General features: G+C 50.1%; 1 protein-coding gene across 3 annotated transcripts; it reads left to right on the forward strand.

Annotated features, from left to right (window-relative positions):
• The first annotated feature begins 249 nt into the window (after window positions 1–249).
• On the forward strand, window positions 250–18481 carry Wnt5a (Wnt family member 5A). 3 transcript variants are annotated; one of them, XM_032919121.1, is made up of 5 exons: window positions 250–955; window positions 6713–6846; window positions 8027–8277; window positions 12946–13238; window positions 17110–18481. In XM_032919121.1, the coding sequence occupies exons 1-5, from the start codon at window positions 950–952 to the stop codon at window positions 17566–17568; spliced, it is 1143 nt and encodes a 380-aa protein (XP_032775012.1). In that variant the 5' UTR covers window positions 250–949; the 3' UTR covers window positions 17569–18481. The 3 variants fall into 3 exon arrangements, with proteins under 3 accessions (XP_032775012.1, XP_032775013.1, XP_032775014.1); XM_032919122.1 differs by having other exon boundaries at window positions 6716–6846; XM_032919123.1 differs by lacking the exon at window positions 250–955 and adding an exon at window positions 6296–6312.
• Window positions 18482–18707: the final 226 nt, after the last annotated feature.

The raw sequence follows: 18707 nt of genomic DNA on the forward strand, positions 1-18707 counted from the left end.
GCGCTGACTCTTGCAGCTTTGATGGCGACTTGGGCGATTTCAGCGGCATCTCCCAGAGAAAAAACCATGCGTGCCTGATTGTTCTGTAGCCCCATAGCTGCTGCTGCTGCTGCTGCTGCTGCTGCTGCTGCTGCTGCTGCGTGTCTGTGTGTGCGAGCGTGTCTCTGTGTCTGCGTGTGTGTGTGTGTATGTCTGTGTGTGCGCGCGTGTCTCTCTCTGCGTGTGTGTGTGTGTGTGTGTGTGTGTGTGTGTGTGTGTGTGTTTGGGTGTGTGTCTGTGTGTACACAGACGTCCACTAGCTAAGTCAGCTGCAGGAGCAGCCCCTGGATGCAGACGTTTCGGTCACAGACCCGGAGAGGAGGAGCTGACAATCAGGAGGCGTGAGCCGCCAGGAGTCTGCAGAATTCGTGGTGTGAATGAACTGGGGGCATCTTGGGCATAGGGATTGCCCCCCCTTCCCCGCCTCGGGCCACCGTTGAGTAGTTGGGCATTTTTTTCACCTTCTTGTGAAGAATTTTTTTATTATTTGTTGTAAAGTCTTTTGCACAATCACGCCCACATTTGGGGTTGGAAAGCCCTAATTACCGCCGTCGCTGATGGACGTTAGAGAGGGAGCGCCTCGCCGCGGAACAGTCGCCTGCGCGCCCTCGTCGGACCCGCGGCTCCTACACTGTGTCCCCGCTCGGCCCTGCGCTTGCTGCTCGCCCGCGCGCGCCGGCGCCCTCTCGGTTCTTGGGCACATTTCCACGCTATACCAGCCCCGCAGCCCGAGCCCGGGTGCCAGTGCTCGCTTCCGCTCCGGGTCGCTGCGCCCACCCGACGCGCCCAGGAGGACTCCGCAGTCCTGCTTTGGATCGTCCCCCCAGGCTTAACCCCGACGCTTCGCTTGGATTCCTCGGCCCCCTTCGCTGGGGTGGCGACTTCCTCTCCGCGCCCCCTCCCCCTCGCCATGAAGGTAAGTGTTCTGTGCGCACCGACGCTCCCTACTTTTTTTTTCTTTTCAAAGTTAACTGAACTCTTTCAATCTATCCTTATCCCCTCGGTTTCTCCAACTGCCTAGAGAAAGCTACACTCCGGTGTCGCTGGCAGGGACTCCGATCTTTTTGTCCCTTACCCTGGGGACACTGACTCTGCGTCCTTGGAGACTTTTCGCACAGGCTATTCTTCAAACCTGTTCAACTATGGAGAAGAGTGAGGACAGGAAAGATAGTTCAGGTCACCGACGGCATTTCTTTTTACCCTCGAGAACCCTGAGTGTAGTTTTACTATGTGTATTTCAGCAACAGGATAATGATTCGATTCATCAAGTATATATCAAACGCCCATTTCCCCGGCACGCGGAGATTGTGTGGATGGAGAGCAGAGGCCGGACGAGGACTGGGTTAGGAGAAACGCTGCGAGACTAGGGAAACTAGGGGCCACCTACCCTGGAGCAATGCACTCCCCACCCCCAACCTCCGATCAGGGCCCAGTCCCCAGCTCTCCAGGTCGAGTAACCCGAGCGTTCCAGGCCCTTGTGCCTTTAAGAGTGCCTGGCGGGGGGCCAGAGCGCACCCCGCGCGGGGAGCGGGGTCGCGTTATTAGCTTTATTAGCGGCCTCTGGGTGAGCTCAGGCCCTTTACTGCAGCATTGGGGGCGGGGAGTAGTGGTCCTAGTGGCTTTAATCCTACCCCCTGAGCGGAGTCAGCCTAGTGCTTTAGAGACTCAAGGGCCTCTGCGTTGCGAGTGCGGGCGGGGGTTAGTTTGTGAATTCGTGTTTGTTTTAATTGTCAGTTGCATGTTAAAGCCGAGTCACACACTCTGAGGGTCACCCAGAGTTCACTTTTACAAAAAAGTTAACGTTTCATCTTGGAATATAACTAGCAATTTTCCAAGCAACTTTTCTTCGGGTTGCCCTCCACGTCTCGATAACAATTTCCACTTATACTTCGTATCTCTCGTTTCCAGCTTTCTAGTAGGGAGTAAGACGAAAATCGGAACGAAGCTGTTTCCTAAAAGCAAACAACCTTCTTTCTTCAAAGGTTTTTAAACCCTAGTGCTTCTAAGGCCCTGTTTTACCCTCCATGCCCTGTCTGAGTCACAGCTCTGTGGTCGTACTTTAAATGGACAATTCGCTCTGGGGAAATAACTTGGGCCCGACAATGAGGACGCACCTCCTCAGCCTCCGCTGTCTTGACGATATTAGCACACCTAGCCAGATTTGGTTTCAAGACATTTTCCATCAGACGAGGCTTTTTTTTTCCTGGGGGGGGGGGTTGGGGGTGTGTGGAGGAGACAATGTCGTAAGTACTCAGCGACTGGGGAATGGCGGAAAGTAGGGTATAGGTGGACGCGTTGGGACCCTTGCTCTGCTTTGGGGGCTTGGGGAGCTGGAGATCAGTCTTTGCCAAGCCGGCTTTAGTCTTCTTGGCGGTTCGATCCGAGATCCTGGGAAGGAGGCCCAGCCTAAGACCCAGGTCTTCCCTTTCAGAGCGCTCCTGTGCACAAGGGGCAAGCTACGTGCCGGCAAAACTGAGCTTTAACACGGCCCTTCTAACCGGCCGCGCGGTGCCGGCTGCCCCCTGTTGGCCATCTGGAAGTAAGGCCCCTCTGAGTTTCAGTCCTACTTGCACCCCTGGCGACAACTCTGCTCCACTCTCCCACCAAGACCTTTCTAAGATCTCTGCCAGGGGGACAATCTGTGTTGCCCCGAGCTTCGAATAGAAAAGGACCATTGGTATAACCCACCAGAGGCCTTGGGCAATTTGGACGAAGGATTTCGACCCTTTCTAAGTCAGTGGTGAGGGGGTGTCACAGTAGAAGGCCTCGGGTGTGTCCCCTAATTGTCTCACCAATTCTTTCTGTGGTCCTGGATTCTCGTGGCGTTCCCCTCTCTCAGCCTCTCCTTCTTCATCTATTAAACACAAAAACAAAAACAGCGATTTCGTCTTCCTTTATGAATTTCGTCTGTAAAAAAAATCCCCTGTAAAGATTGGGGACTGAACTGACTTTTAAATTCTTACCCTCATCGGGGGTACACAACTCAGTTTTAGACTCTGTGCTGAGTTAGGTGAGGTAATTGTGTGTGGGCCCTGGAGAGCCCTGGTGTGCATCCCTGAGGCTTAGGAAAAGGAGAAGTTTATCTCCTGGACTGTTACCATTCTTCGACCTCCTGGCGATTCTGGGTCACTCCCGGAACTTTTCAGGTTTCTCGCCCTGACTGCAGCGGCCGACAACCTCCAGCTTACCTCACTGGCTATTTCTGCCTTCTTACACGTATTCATGGAGTGGGACTGTTACAGCCCAGCTTGGCCCAGGCCGAAGAGAGGGGGGAGCAACGCTTCCTTTGCCTACTGCCCCTTAAGCAGACACCCTACTGGCCATTTCTTCAAGGTCTTCTCTTTGCCGTTCTTGAAGCCGGAGAACCAAGTTTGTGCCAGCTACCGAGTTTCCCTCCCTCAAGTTTCTCCATCGGTCTTCTTGGTTCAGAGAAAGAGCAGACTGGAGAACATTGTTCAATTTCCATCTCTTCAAGAACTGAGATCTGGGAGTTTCCCATCTTCCTTTTCGCCACCGGGAGCCTGGGTCACTCTCTTCTTCCGCTTAGTTGGCATCTCTGATCATTTCCACTCCCAGACATGGGCCCTAAATGTAGAGTCTAGCAGAGGGAAATGACCGAACTGCTGTGAAGTAGGTGCATTGCCCCGAACCTCCGGAACCCCTGACCCTCAAAAGAGACTCTGTGCCTAGCCTGTCTGGTGTTCGCCTTAAGGAACGGCCTATTTCTGCACTTGGCAGCTGAACACTTTTGCGTGTGTCCTGTAGCTATCTCAACCAAGGAAATGTCTTTTCCCACCAACTTTCCTCTTCCTCGGGTTGGCGCCTTAGCGCAGCACTATTCCCCCGCACCTTTCATCTCGTCCACCCTGAAGGCTTTGGGGATTCCTTTATGAGGAAGCCGCATCATCCAGATTCAGCTGCTTTGGCTTCAAGACCCGCAAACAACGCTTTTCCTTCACTTCACCCACCCCCGTGCTGCACCTCTTAAAAGCCCGCATCCTCTACTGTCCGTCCAGCAAGGACAGATGCTCGCTTCACCGTCTGCTTTCCCGAGCCGCTTTTGGAAAACATTTGGCTCATTCTCTGGATAATTTTGACCAGAACTTTTGTTTTAACCCTGTTGCGGCAGTCTCCCGAAAGTTCTCCTTCCACGCCGTCTTCTTCGCTTTGGATCTCTCCTAAACTCACCCGGTCGGGTGTTTTACACTCTAGAGTGGCGGTGCTCGTTAGTGAGTTCGCTGTGAGTTCCTTGAATCGCACAGATTTGTGGGACTGCAACAGACTGGAGAGGAAAGAAAACCGAGGTGTTTCCAGGCAAGTGCAAGGGGTCCAAGGCAGATGCTGCTCGCGGGGCTCTCAGGTCCATCTCCTTGGGACACCCCTAATTTGTAACCGAGGAGACCCGAGTTGAGTAAACCCGGTGGCTCCACTCACCGTTGGCCCGGGTTCTGGGAACTGGTGGATTTGTCCCGGGAGCGTCGGGCCGGGATAGGGTTCGGTTTGTGTGGTTTCGGCTCTAACAAAGAGATTCCCTGTAATCCGCCGAATCTGTTATCAATTTCTCCACCACCCGCGCCCCGCCCCGCGCGCCCCGCCCGCTGTGAAGCTCCAAAAGTTAGAGACCCGCCGCGATTTGAGAGCTGGAGCCCTTCGCAACGTGTTTGTCTGTGCATACGTGTGTGTAAGTGTGCACCAGGGTGTGTATGGATGTGGTGTGTGTGTGTGTGTGTGTGTGCGCGCGCGCGCGCACACACACACACACACACACACACACACACACACACACACACACACACTAGTGCATGGTTTTAGCCTCCACCGGGGACTCTAGCCATTGCAGTCTGGGCCGCGCGCAAAGAAAGACCCTGAAGCCCACCCCTCCCCTGGAGGAAACTTGACACTTCAGGCGGGGGTAGGGAAGGAGACTGAACCTTCTTTCTCTTAGACTGGAGGAAACTCCAGATTCCCATTCTCTCCGGGATGCGTCCTCAGCTTTGCGGTGCTTTGGGGACGGCCGAGCCTAGGCTCAGAGCGCTGGTTAGCTGGCACTGGCAAGCACATGAGCTCCTCTACCAGGAGCTCGGAGGTGTCCAAGCCAAAGGGGTGGCTCGAAAAAGAAAGCTACTGCTCGCTCCAGGGCCCCTTAGCGTTTCTACTGCCTACAGGGTCCCCTCCATTCCTTTCACGGAGCTGGTCTCGGCAAGGCCTTCGCCTGGAAGAGGTTCACCTTTCTTGCCTTTCCAAAAGAAGGGGCTCCCTCGGGGCTTCGGGCATCACAGAGTTATACTTATCAGAGACGGTAAAGGGGAACGTTGGAAACCTGCTCCTCCTACCCACACTCTTCTCTCTCCGCCGCCGCCTGCAGGTGGAAAAATCACCAGTGGGAGCAGACTGGGAACTCTCTACTCCCGAATATCTTCAGGGAAGAAACTTCGCCCGGTTCCCTGCGCCCCGGATGCCAGGGGCAGTGCTGATGCTTGGGAGCTGGCTCCGCTTGGGGATCTGTCGCCTCGGCCTGTTTGCCAACCTTTGGAACTGAATGAACTGAGCCTGACTGGGGCCAGGGGGGCTAGACTGGAGGCAGGGTGGCAGTGTACTTCAAGACACAGGCCCGCAGTGGTGCGATGAAAACATGGGGACAACTCCAAGAGAAACAACAGGCTCTCCGTGGTTTTCGCCCCGCCCCCAGCCGCTGCTGGACGTGGGGGCCAGAGGGAGAGTAAAAAGTCAGAATAATGGGGTCCAAGGGAAGGGAAGGGTAGGGCAAAGACCCTCTCCTAAAAGAACTGAAGCTGGATACTTCTTTCTACCGAGACCTACACCTCCTCTTAGACAGATAGGAGGCCGCTGGCAGGAGGGGGCAGGCTTTCCGGGTTCCCTGGGGTGGGAGAGCTGACCTTCTTCCCATTCATTATCCCTTAGCCCCAGCTTCATCTACTCCCCGCCCCAAACTGGCTGAAGCAGATCCTAAAGGAAATCCAGGCTGCTCTTCCCCATCTGGAAGTGGCTTTCCCAAAATCGGCCCCGTAAACTGATTATAAAACATACGATGTTAATTCGGAGCTGCATTTCCCAACTGGGCACTCGCGCGCCGCGCTGGTCCCTGGGGCCTCGCCCCCACCCCCTGCCCTTCCCTCCCGCGTCCTGCCCCCACCCCCACCCCCGCGCCGGCCACCCCGCCTCCTCGGCAGCCTCCGGCAGTGCGCTCCACTCGCCTTCGCGCTCCTCTCGCCCATGGAATTAATTCTGGCTCCACTTGTTGCTCCGGCCCAGGTCCGGGAGAGGACGAGGGTGGCGGCGGGTTCCCGAGTGAATTTTCTAGGAGAGACCGAGCGCAGCGGGAAGCTAGGGAGGAACGTAGGGGTGCGGGACTGGAAGTCGCAGGAAGCCTGGTACCCGGGCTTTGACTCAACAGCACTGAGACATGTTTGTAATCGCTGGCGCGCCCCGCGCGCAGGATCCTAGCGAAATAAGATTTCCTGGTGAGGTTGCGTGGGTGGATTAATTTGGAAAAAAGAAACTGCCTATATCTCGCCATCAGAAACCTCACGGAGGAGAAGCGCAGTCAATCAACAGTAAACTTAAGAGACCTCGGATGTTTCCGTCGTTTAAACTTGTATGCTTGAAAATTATCTGAAGGCAATAAACATCTGCTCCTTTCTTCCCTCTCCAGAAGCCCATTGGAATATTAAGCCCGGGAGTGGCTTTGGGGACCGCTGGAGGTGCCATGTCTTCCAAGTTCTTCCTAATGGCTTTGGCCACATTTTTCTCCTTCGCCCAGGTTGTAATAGAAGCTAATTCTTGGTGGTAAGTTGGTTCCGTGTGCCTATTCTTCCTTTGCACTGTGCTATAGCGTTGGAAGCTGGAAAGCGAGCATGGGTACACTCATTTAATATAGGTGGGTATATGTTCTATGGGCTTTTAAAATTCGAATTCTCTTGTAACCCGCTCGTTTTGTAAATCATACACTCAGTTCCACAGGGAAACCCGAATATATAAATCTCAGCCTCTTTCTTTCTATGAGGGCCTTGTTGAGACCTGGGCTTGCAGGAACAACGTGTACTGAGAGGGAAATACTCTTCTTTAATAACTGTAAGTCTGTCAATACAGTTTACTCTTGCCACCCCCCCCCAGGTAAAATAAAGATGAATTTCCCTTTTATTTTTCTGTCGCTTGAGATTATTAACCCAGAGTATCTGAAGCAACAGAGTCCTAGAAGACATCAACCCCCCAAATAGAGAGTATTTGCACTTGAAATTTGATCAAAAGGAGGTGAACTTGAAATAGGCAAAAGTTCCTAAATGGGGGCTTCTCTCTGGACTTCAGTGCATCTAGGGGATTGTGTGTGGTGGCAGCATTCTAGATCGTTTCTCCCTGGTAACGGAGTAGCATTTTCTTTTTCCTGACTGTCAAATGTGACTTCTGGTCACTGAATTTCCTAGCTTGGATCCTTCACATTCACTGAAGAATCCCCTTTAATGCATCTGAAAACATGGGGACTTTTCTTCAGTCTGTATAGATATCAGCATCTGTACTTTCATGCCTTTGAAGGTATTGCTCTCTTCCACCTAATTTTCCCTACTTTTGATATTCCTGAGTTTTCCGAGGAGGATCCATCTACTGTGTAGGCCTGGAGTCATTTTCTCTAAAGCTATGTCTGGTCTCTGAAAATCTCCACTTTCCCCTCTTTCCCAGTGAATCTCAGAAATACTGGTTCAGGTATGTGGTGATTGCAGAAGAAGGCAATGAAAACACTGACTGAGGGAGCCAGATGGCCGGGTGGGGACAGCACAATACCTCTGTTTTCTGCAGTTTAAACAGAGGAGTTCTATGAAGCCCTCCTCATACTTTGTCATGCGGACAAACAGGAGAGAAAAGGCATCTGTTTGCTTCAAGCCTTGTATGGCTGACATGCTTTCGGGGAGGAGGGAGCTACCTCTGGAGTTCACGTAAATCTTGAATGAACATCTCCCCCTCCCCTTTGCAGGTCCCTAGGTATGAATAACCCTGTTCAGATGTCAGAAGTATACATCATAGGAGCACAGCCTCTCTGCAGCCAACTGGCGGGACTTTCTCAAGGACAGAAGAAACTCTGCCACTTGTATCAGGACCACATGCAGTACATTGGAGAAGGCGCGAAGACGGGCATCAAAGAGTGCCAGTACCAGTTCCGGCATCGGAGATGGAACTGCAGCACAGTGGACAATACTTCTGTCTTTGGCAGGGTGATGCAAATAGGTAGGACAGCGTTTGTGATGCCCATTGACTTTGTCTGCACAGGGGCCTTTATGTTTGCTTGACTGCTTGGTGAACTGAACTCTTTACAGCCTGGGTGATGGCTTGGGGAACTGTGTCATTTCCCAGAATGGTATTAATTCTGATCCCCACTTCTGTTTGTAGTTTCTAACTCCTTGAACCAGATCAGGAGGGGGACACCTCAGATCCCATCATTCCCTGCGACAGAAGCAGGGTACTTGCTTTGATTGATCCAACATAGATGGGGCAAAGCTGAGCCCCATTCAAAGCCTTTTAAATCTAAGAACCCTTCCGGTGCTTATAAGTGTCTTCAGTCACGATCCAAATGGCCCAAGCTGTCATCTTACAGAATGCTGGCAATGCCGGCAGTAAGGTTTTAATTTTCCTAATATAGACATTTCCTGAGGCTACAGAGATATATAAAGTTAAAAGCTTTATTTTTAGTTCCAGAAAGAATTTTAATAAGAAGTGATACAATTTGTGTGTGTGTGTGATTTTTGACAACGGGCAAAAAAAAAAAAATACACGCTTGGGCTTTCAACCTAGAAACTCTGAAGTAACGATTTTAAGTGTATTTGCGTACAGCTTGAGATTTAATTTTTAAATATGTTGTTGAGTTTATTGTTCCATTCAGGGGGAGATAGCATTTAAATTGGACCAAAAGGAAAAAAAAAAAAAAAAAAAAAGGAAAACTCAGTTTGCCTGTGGTTTTCTGTAGTAGTCTAGGATCCTACTTGACAGATGGGCCATGTGTGTTTTCTAGTGTGAATATTTTAGGTCTCTTTAGTTTTATGCAAACAAGCCCTTATAATTAATATCACTGCAGTGACTCCAAAACTAAGAAGCAATTTATCAAGGCAATTAAGTGTTTATACTGACTGGAGAGAAAGAGTTGGCTTAATATCCATCACAGATGGATAAAATACTTTTGAAAGAAAACCCTAAAAAAGTGCATTCATTGAGAACAAAAAAAGAGTTGTCAGTGGATGCTTGAGCCAAGGGACTTCATAAACTAAAATAACGCAGGTTTGGAAACCATTCCACTAATCCAGTGGGGGAACAGCCTGCAGCCCCAGCCTGCAAGGTTCACGGGGCTTTGTCCTTTCTGTCAATGATTAAAATGTGCTAATGTATATCTTGGGGTCAGACTGGAGTAGCAAAGCCTAGGTTGCCAGCAATGGTCCTGAGATATAGACTGTTTTAAGGTCACCAAATGGGGAGATGGTAGGGACTTACTTTTGCCTTCTGAAGCTTCAAGAGAGAAGTTAAAACCTCCTTGTAAATTCTATCTAAACAGCAAGTGTTGTTGGGTGTTCCCTTTATAAGCACCTCTGTTGCCTTTAAAACCACCATATTCTCACAGGGACAGAAGTTAGAAAAAGCCACAGGAAGGTGGCAGTCACAAGGGCTTTAACTGTGAACTCACTTGAACACCCTCCTCGCCCTCCTCATCCTTGACATAAGGCCGTTCTAGGCCAGAGTGTACCAGATAAGCTGAGTGAATCTAAGTACTACTGAAAGATTCACTTTAGATGTGGTCCAAGATTCAACATGCTTGTGTCCCCCAGGCCTGAGCAGAGCTCCTACTCCAAATGCCCACGTTTCATTGTCTCTTTTAAGTCCCCTCTTTGGTCCTTGGCTGTGTGGTACTCTCTGGTAGGGAGTGGATGGTGGGGCTTGTGTGAGTTCCACCCTCTCAAAGTCTGGTGAGGTGAGAGTGACCGGTGCTGTGGGTGGGTCATCTGATGCTCCAGGAAGCACAGGGTGCATTCTCACTGGCCAGAGGTTTCCAAGTACCTGGTTGTCCTAGAACACACAGCCACCTGGCACCTTAGGTTTGACTCCCACCTGAGAGCCCCCACCACCCCCTAATCTTGGAAAGAAGGGAAGGAGAGTGAGGAAATTTTAATGAGTTTTCTGGGTGAGAAGGAACAGAGACTGAATTTTTCCTAGCTCAGCCTTTGCTTGAAGTCAATGAGCTTTGGGACCTTTGGTGCCCAAGGTGTGCCCAAGTCACTCTAAAACTCCCAGGATCTCAGAGACGTAGAGAGTCACACTTGTCTGTGAGACTCTGACCCCGGTGAGTGGCCAGTGTCTGGGAAGCTGCTGCTGCCACCTCTGACCCCTTCCTTTCCAGGATCATTTTTCCAAGGTGCCAGTTGCCCTGGAGGCACAGCCACCTCCTGAAGGCCCCAGCTTCATTTTGGAGGCATTCTCATTTTTCACCGTGTTCCCCTCTCCGACCAGCCTTTGTTTCTCTTCTGCCTTTGTTTCTGTACTGTGAAAAGATGTCAGGAAGGCACCATTTTTAAGGGATGTGGGGAGCCAAGTCAGCCTCGATTTCATGCAGAGGGAAAGTAACCAAATGAGCAGCCATGGGGAGACACACAGGCTGCCCCTAGCCAAGCAGCGCCCCTAGACAAGCAGCGTTCTTCAAACTGCTGTTTCTCCACAGTCAACAATTAGCTTACAGACTCCTACCAGGTTTTGTATTCTGGATGAAGATCGAAATGGTTGAGCTAGACCTATGGGGGGAAAAAGCTGTGTGTGATTTGTGTTTTGTATAAAAGCCTCAAAGGGCAGTGTCTCATCCCCTCTGTCCTCAGAGGACCATTTTATCTCCTCTTCCTCTACCCATAAGAGTTTTACTCCACAGCCCTCCCCTGCTCAGGTCACAACACTCTCTGTATTATCAGTGTTAATCGTCAAATAACTCCGCCAATCTGTCTACTCAGCTTCTTATTCCCGCTCCCCCAACATATGTGCTCTGCCTGCCCTAATGTGAACTAGACAGACGGAAAGCCCCACTGGAACTTTCTGGTTGGATCTTCCTGCCAACCACTAGTGCGCTCCTCGAGTTACCCATTTGTTAAATGCAGGAGGGGAGTCTGTATGACTTGGAGCCTCAGTACTTCACAAATGGCCCCACGAGCTGTGTGACAGAACTATTCCTGGAGAGGGCAGGCAGGAGAGTGAGCAGGACCATCTCTTTGGGGCTGGCTGAGTCTGACTGAGATCTGCTGTCTTTGTTCTGCTTCTGCTTCATAAAGATTGCTTGCAGGCTTTCTGACCGTCTGAGAAACCCAGTCTGGTACAGGGGGTTTTAGCATCAGAAGGGACCTTTATTTCATGGGCATCCATTTCAATATCCTTATGTTACAGTTGATTTTGAAAGTGAGGAGCACCAGTCATTCTTCTAGGAGCAAGCCGGCTGGCAGGATGTTAACCCTTTCTCTCTCACAGGGCAGCTGTTTACCAAATTACTTTAGAAACTTCTCTGTATGTAAGTAGAGCTCAGACTGGTGCCTGTGGATAGGGCTCCCAAGAGTGCTTTACAGGGAGGTGATCTTTACGTGTCCCCGACACACCTTGAGTCTGTTCCCCTTTTCTTTCTGTAGTCTTCTCACTGCTTCGGGCAAAAGCCATGGGTAGGAGAGTCCAGTGGTGCAGGGCAGTGGTAGACGAGGAACCAAGATGAACCAGGAACTGCTTTCTGGATTATTCTCACGTAGCTGGGGGGTGGTGGAGGCCGTACACACCTTTAATCCCAGCAGGCAGATCTTTGAGTTCAAGGCCAGTGTGGTCTACTGAGTGAGTGAGTTCCAGGACAGCCAGGGCTACACAGAGAAGCCATGTCTTGAGAAACCAAATCAAACCAAACCAAACCAAGCAAAAAAAACAAAAAAACAAACAAACAAACAAAAAAACCAGACAACCAAACAACGACAAAAAAGCTTAACTGCTCCTTCTCGAATGAGAGCATTTCAGGGCAGGTTTAGAAGTGGGCAGAGTGGTGAAGAGTGGAGAGCTCACGGAGTCTCATAGCAGGGAAGAGATTACAGCTACAGAGAGAGGGCACCAGGCACTGCCTGGCTGAGGATGGGGACCTGAGATGCACCCAGGCTTCTAAGCCTAGCAAATTCTGTTCTGTTCAACATGAAAATAATGTTAACATTAGAACAAGGGTAAAAAAGAGTCTAGCCCAGTTCTGAGCTTTCCTTCAATGACTTCTTTCATATGCAATTTTGGAAATAAGATATTTTGAATATCTTCAAACTGAGGGGGGGGGAGGGGTGGTGGTTAATGAAAAATCAAGCCAGCAGTGTTGGGGTCTTGCCTAGGCTCTAAAAACACTCCAGCAGATGTAGGTATCCTTGTCTCCTTTGTTATTGGTTGCTGTTGTGTGTGACTGGATCCATCCTCCTGAGCTGGCCTCAAGGTGGGCTCGGGGCCTGGGTGAACATTTGGGGTGGGACTCAGTATGGGCTGTCAGCCTTAGGTTTGTCTCTGCCTGTTCACTTCAGTAGCCACTGAGGCATGTTGGGGGCGCTCTCTCCTTTACCAAATAATCCAGGATTTTCTGTGTTAGGGCTTCCCCAGGGGTTGCTGTCTAGTTTTTTTTCTGCCCTCAGTGGGCCTGAGAACTGTTTCTTCCTTTGTTTTGACGAGCGGTTTCCCCAGCACCACAAAGTCTGGGGACCCCTACTTCTTCAAGGATTGGTGTTATGTCGGGGCTCAACTTTCTCTAGCCTGCCCAGTCCAGTGTGTTAGGGTACTTAGTGGCAGCCCGCCATCTCTCCCTTCTTCCCAGCAAGATCTGTGCTTCTGTGTGGGGCAGGCAATCTAGTGACTCCTCATCCTTAACCGCAGGCAGCCGAGAGACAGCCTTCACTTACGCGGTGAGCGCTGCTGGAGTGGTAAATGCCATGAGCCGAGCGTGTCGGGAAGGCGAGCTGTCTACCTGTGGTTGCAGCCGCGCAGCGCGCCCCAAGGACTTACCTCGGGACTGGCTGTGGGGCGGCTGCGGGGACAACATCGACTATGGCTACCGCTTCGCCAAGGAATTCGTGGACGCACGAGAAAGGGAACGAATCCACGCCAAGGGCTCCTATGAGAGCGCACGCATCCTCATGAACTTGCACAACAATGAAGCAGGTCGCAGGGTGAGTGCCATGATCCCCCTGACACTACCAACCCCCACTAGCATTTATCCCCACCCCCATCCCACCCTCCCTCCACACACACAGGAGCTGGGCCGGGCCCTCTTGTCACAGTAGCTCAGTTCAGGTCTCTTGGGACACTCATACCTTGGGGTTTCTGCGTATGCTTGGGATCCTCCATCTTTCAATGCCTAGGTCTGCTTTGCTCCCCTCGGGCCTTCTCATCTCTGTTCTTTTTTCTTTCTTTCCCTTTTCTCTCCTCTTCCCTTCCCTTCTTTTTCTTTCTTCTTGCCCCCTTTCCTTCCCTCCTTCCTCTCCTCTCTCTCTCTCTCCTCTCCCTCCCTCTCCCTCCTCCCTCCCCCCCCCCCCTCCCTCCCTCCCCCCCCCTCTCTCTCTCTCTTCCCTTCCTTCCTCCCTTCCTTCCTTCTTTCTTTCTCTCTTTCCTGGTTTTTCTTTTTCTTTTTTAAAATGATTTATTTATTTTATGTATGTCAGTTCCCATTTCAGATGGTTGTGAGCCACCATGTGGTTGCTGGGAATGGAACTCAGGACCTCTGGAAGAGCAGTCAGTGCTCTTAATCGCTGAGCCATCTCTCCCAGTCCCCTCTTTCCTGGTTTTTCAAGTCAGGGTTTCTCTGTGTAGTTCTGGCTGTCCTGGAACTCACTCTGTAGACCTGGCTGGCCTTGGACTCAGAGATTCACCTGCCTCTGCCTCCTCAATGAGTGCTGGGATTAAAGTTTTGTTTTTCCTTAAGGTGCACATTCTGGAAAGCCCTCCCTCCCTTTCCCCAACCCCCGGGGCACTGAATGATCCATAAATGGACTCTGGAGATCCAGCTGCTTTCTGAAAAGTGTGTTGTGAATCTTTTTAGCTGGTCCCCACCAATGGGTCGTAGAGGTCACCATTTGTGGCTGGGTTTCAGTGGGGAAACAGCATGGAGCAAGGTCTCATTCTAGCTTGGACACTCTTTCTTTTTCCCTGCCTGTCTCGTGGCATTATGCAGCAGACCTGATGGGCTGAGAGTTTTTCTAAAGGGCCCTTTTTAGGGAAAGGACAGACATTTTAGCAGTTTGGCATTTCTTAAGTCTGACCAGCAGGCCAATCCAGGGTGGCTCTGGAGAGAAGAGAAACTGACAGTCTGTCCCCCAGCCTTCCTGAGCCTCCTGGTTCCCCCCTTTTGCCTTCCCCTGGTGGGGATATGAAAAACTACTCCAAGATATTTTAAAAGACCCTTTTTTCCCCTGCGGTTAAACACATGGCACTTTATGGCCGCTTTAAAATGAGGGGGTGACAATGTTTCTTAACTTTGGCAGCTTTGAAAACCAGGGTCATTAGCTTTTCACAGAACTCAAGGTAGGTGCCAGGAACTTTCTGGTCAGAGATTTCACTCTTCTGTATTTTGGGGTGAGGAAAAAGGAAGATAATCACAGAGTAGACCATAGAGGACTGGAAGGAGCCTCTGACCCCCACACCCTCGTCTCACAGATGGGGAAACTGAGGCCGACCACTTACCCGCTGCGTAGGCTACGTGAGAAAAGCAGTGGATCTGTTACAAGCCTCAGTTAACTTTTTTTTTAAACGGATGCATCAGTGCTCAGGGCTGAAACGCCAGGGAGTGGCCACTGGGGATGCTAACTAAAATCAGATCCTGGGTGTCCACATTTGCACACCTCGCCGCAGTGGTTGTGGTAGTTGTAGTCATTGTGAAGACTGAGTGAGGTCAGATATTAGTGCCACACCATAAGGAATCTGACTGACAACGGTGCTTCCTTTGGTTCAATCTCAGATTTTAGCTTACAGTCAGCCAGCAGTCGATGCTTGATAAATGCTACGTTAATTATTAAACACTGCAGAATACTAGAACCTAGGGAAGCCACAGATCATGGAGATAATTCCAGCTAACTTCCTCTCAGAGTGACTGTCAAACATCTGAGGGTGTCAATGATATTTTGTTTATGCTTCCCTGAGGGGACAGGTAGTTGCCTCAGAGAAAGTACAGCATGTACCTGGCTCAGGCTCTGCACCTTAGGGACTGCTCCTCTTTCTAGGTTGTCACAGTACTAAGCCCTCATGGAATTGCAGGGGAGGGGGTCCAGCTCCATTCTCTGAAAACCCCTAAGGGCACATTTTCAGGATCCCACTCTCCTGACATCTTCCCTTCTGTGTAGGATCCAACTGGCACATCCGACCAGAAATGTTCCCAGCCGTGTCTGGAACTTCCTTATCTCTTCTTTCCTATAGAGAAATCCTGAACGTCTTGTCTATTGTTAGGAGAGGGTCAAGCCTTTCCCAGTGTCCAGAGGGACCCTCAGAGAAGTTGAAAAGTGACTTTGCTATTTTTGTTGCCCTTGATTTTGTAATGTGCCACGTCTGGTTTTGTTCTGTCATGGGAATGATGGGCCAAAGGAAGGATCTTATTCAGTAAGAGGCACAGAAACCACCTCTTCTCTAAAGTGGGGGTTGGGTACCTTACAAAATTGAACACTATGTACAAGAAATCATATTAACACTTTTTAGGGCATTAGCTTTTGGTTTTCCTTAAAAAGGGGGAGCAAAGGTTAAATCTATTTGCAAAACCTTCCTCAGTCTGAAAGTCTTTATGGCAAGTACTGTGGGGCTCCATTAAAAGAAAGTCCTTATAATTCCTTAGAGGAGGGAGGTAATTGTTTGGGCAGAAGCAGCTCTGGGTTCTGGACAGGCCCTGGCCAGCACTGCTATACCATGATGACTCTGGAAGCTTGCTGGCATGAGGAACTGTGGGCAGTCAGGATTATAAATAGACCACCACCACCTCCCAGACTGCTGGGCACAGTGCTGTGAGGCCAGACCTCTGAGTGCTCCTCCTGGGAGGCCTGAGGTGACTGGGCAAAAACCCAGGGCCATGGCCTCATCACCCTGGAGAAAGACCAGGTTTACTGAATGGATTTGGAGTACCAAGTGCTTCCTTGACTCCTTCAGTTTTATCCTCCTAACTTTGTAGGAAGTTGATGCCATCTGAAGGTGCCGAACAGGCTTAGAAAGGGGCATCCAGTTACCTAAGTTCAAGGGCAGAGTCAAGACATCCTATGTCCATGGCTTTGAAGTGGTCCTCGAGACCTAGGGTAGGACAGGACAGAGTAAGGACTGAAGAGGGCTTAGCAGTGGGCATAACTGATACCCAGACCTGGCTGTGTGGCCTGTGTGAGCCTCTTTGCTTATGCCACTGTGTTATCTGTTTCTGTACATGTCACAAAGCTGCTGCCATGATTGGATGAGGTCACAGGTGTCAGAGCAGGTGTCCCAACAGCAGAGATGACGCAGTAATACAGTAGAATGGGTGAACATCGAAACCCAGATCCCACTGGGGATAGACTCCTTCCTGACTTAGCATTTACCGAGTCACTGAACATGGGCTTGGTGTCCTACCGTCTGGGTTCAAATCCTGGCACTCCCCACTGGCCAGTGGTTGGGCAGGAGCTCATCCCTTTAGGTCTCCATTCCCTTCTCTGTGAAGAGAAGGGTAATAGCACATCCCTCGGAGGCTTGGATGTGGGTGTGCATTCAGGTAGGAGAGGCAAGAAATGCAGTTCTCATTGTACTGATAACATTTCCCTCCCACCAAACTGGAGGCCACTGGGGTGTTTTATTTATTTTTTTTCCTATTCCCATTTGAATGTGATAGATGTGGATAGAACAGTAAAAAACTAAGGAGTTTCAGAGTTTCAAAGAAGGCAATGCAATATTTCTAGTGGTGGGGAATGAAGAAATAAATAACACAGCCCTTGGTTCAGCCGAGGGACATGGCTGCCTCTACAAAGTGTTCACTAGGCTCATGCCAGCATCTCAGCTCCTCTGGGGATTAGCACAATAACCTTCCCCCTTTTCCTCCTACAGACAGTATACAACCTGGCAGATGTAGCCTGTAAGTGCCATGGAGTGTCTGGCTCCTGTAGCCTCAAGACATGCTGGCTGCAGCTGGCGGACTTCCGCAAGGTGGGCGATGCCCTCAAGGAGAAGTATGACAGCGCAGCGGCCATGAGGTTGAACAGCCGGGGCAAGCTGGTACAGGTCAACAGCCGCTTCAACTCCCCAACCACGCAGGACCTGGTCTACATCGACCCAAGTCCGGACTACTGTGTGCGCAACGAGAGCACTGGCTCCCTGGGCACGCAGGGACGCCTGTGCAACAAGACCTCAGAGGGGATGGACGGCTGCGAGCTCATGTGCTGTGGGCGTGGCTATGACCAGTTTAAGACGGTGCAGACCGAACGCTGCCATTGCAAGTTTCACTGGTGCTGCTATGTCAAGTGTAAAAAGTGCACGGAGATTGTGGATCAGTTCGTGTGCAAATAGTGGTGTGCCCGCCCATCATCCAGTCCCACTCCCAGGACCCACGTATTTATAGAAAGTACAGTGCTTCTGGTTCTTTTTATTTCTCCCCCAAGAATTGCAGCTGGAACCATGTGTTGTTTTTTTTTCTTCTGTTACCATCTAAGAACTCTGTGGTTTATTATTAATATTATAATTAATGTTTGGCAATAGTGGGGGAAACTAAGAAAAATATTTATTTTGAGGATCTTTGCAAAGTTAGTACGAAACTTCTTTCTTCTGATGCTACAGGATAAAGGGGAAATAACACGTATTCGAACTTAGCTGTGCAGTTGGGGTTCACATCTAGAAGGCGTAAGAACTATTTTCTTCTCAAACAGAGTCCTATGAGATGGGTGGTATCCTGGTGAAAGAGGTGGTACAGACCCATGAGTGACTCAGTCCTAGTGACCAAATGAATTGCAGGTGCTCTGGTATAAGACAAACCACCTTAAATATAGATATATTAAATATACATATATGCCAAAATACAGATTACGAGACACTCTGTGTTTTTTCTACTTTTAGAACGATCTTTTAGAAGGTACGAGCTAGACTTTCACATCCTCATAAGCAGGCATGTCAGGTATGTTGCTATAGCCCATCTACAGATACTCTGTTTATGGATGTGCCTTTTTCTAACAGTCCTTGAAATTTGGGGAGCTGGTGGGCTGGGGGAGGGAAGTCCCCAGAAATTAGAAAGCTTGAAATTTTCTACACTGAGGCCATAACCTTATGGCCGACTGATTCTGAATACCAGACTTTATGTCCATGAAGGGATTTTGGCTAAAAAAATAATAATCTTGTTTTGAAAGCTGTCTTATTTTCTTAAAAATGAAAATGTACCCAGGAGTCCCATTTGCAAACCCCCCTACACAGGCAGCAAGAAAATCCCAGGTAGTTGAGCACTACAGAAGGGCAGACCGCCTCTGTGAGGAGTTGGTGGCAGCCATCTTCATACACGACCCAAAGCCCTCTCTGGACTCTGCTGGCCATACTTCCAAATGGCCGCTCTGGTGGATGCTCATTGCCAGCAGGGCAGAAATTGTATAGGAGGAGCAATGCTCAAAACCAGCTACTTAGGGATTGTTCTCTATGGCTTTTCTTTGGAGGTACAGTGACTT

This window comes from Rattus rattus, chromosome 13 (assembly GCF_011064425.1).
Source record: "Rattus rattus isolate New Zealand chromosome 13, Rrattus_CSIRO_v1, whole genome shotgun sequence".
NCBI lineage: Eukaryota > Metazoa > Chordata > Mammalia > Rodentia > Muridae > Rattus > Rattus rattus.

Excerpts from the sequence above, each read along its gene's own strand:
- Wnt5a (XM_032919121.1), top strand. Across the intron at positions 8,278-12,945 it reads TGGCAGGGTGATGCAAATAG|GCAGCCGAGAGACAGCCTTC; the intron begins GTAGGACAGCGT and ends CCTTAACCGCAG. Across the intron at positions 13,239-17,109 it reads ACAATGAAGCAGGTCGCAGG|ACAGTATACAACCTGGCAGA; the intron begins GTGAGTGCCATG and ends TTCCTCCTACAG.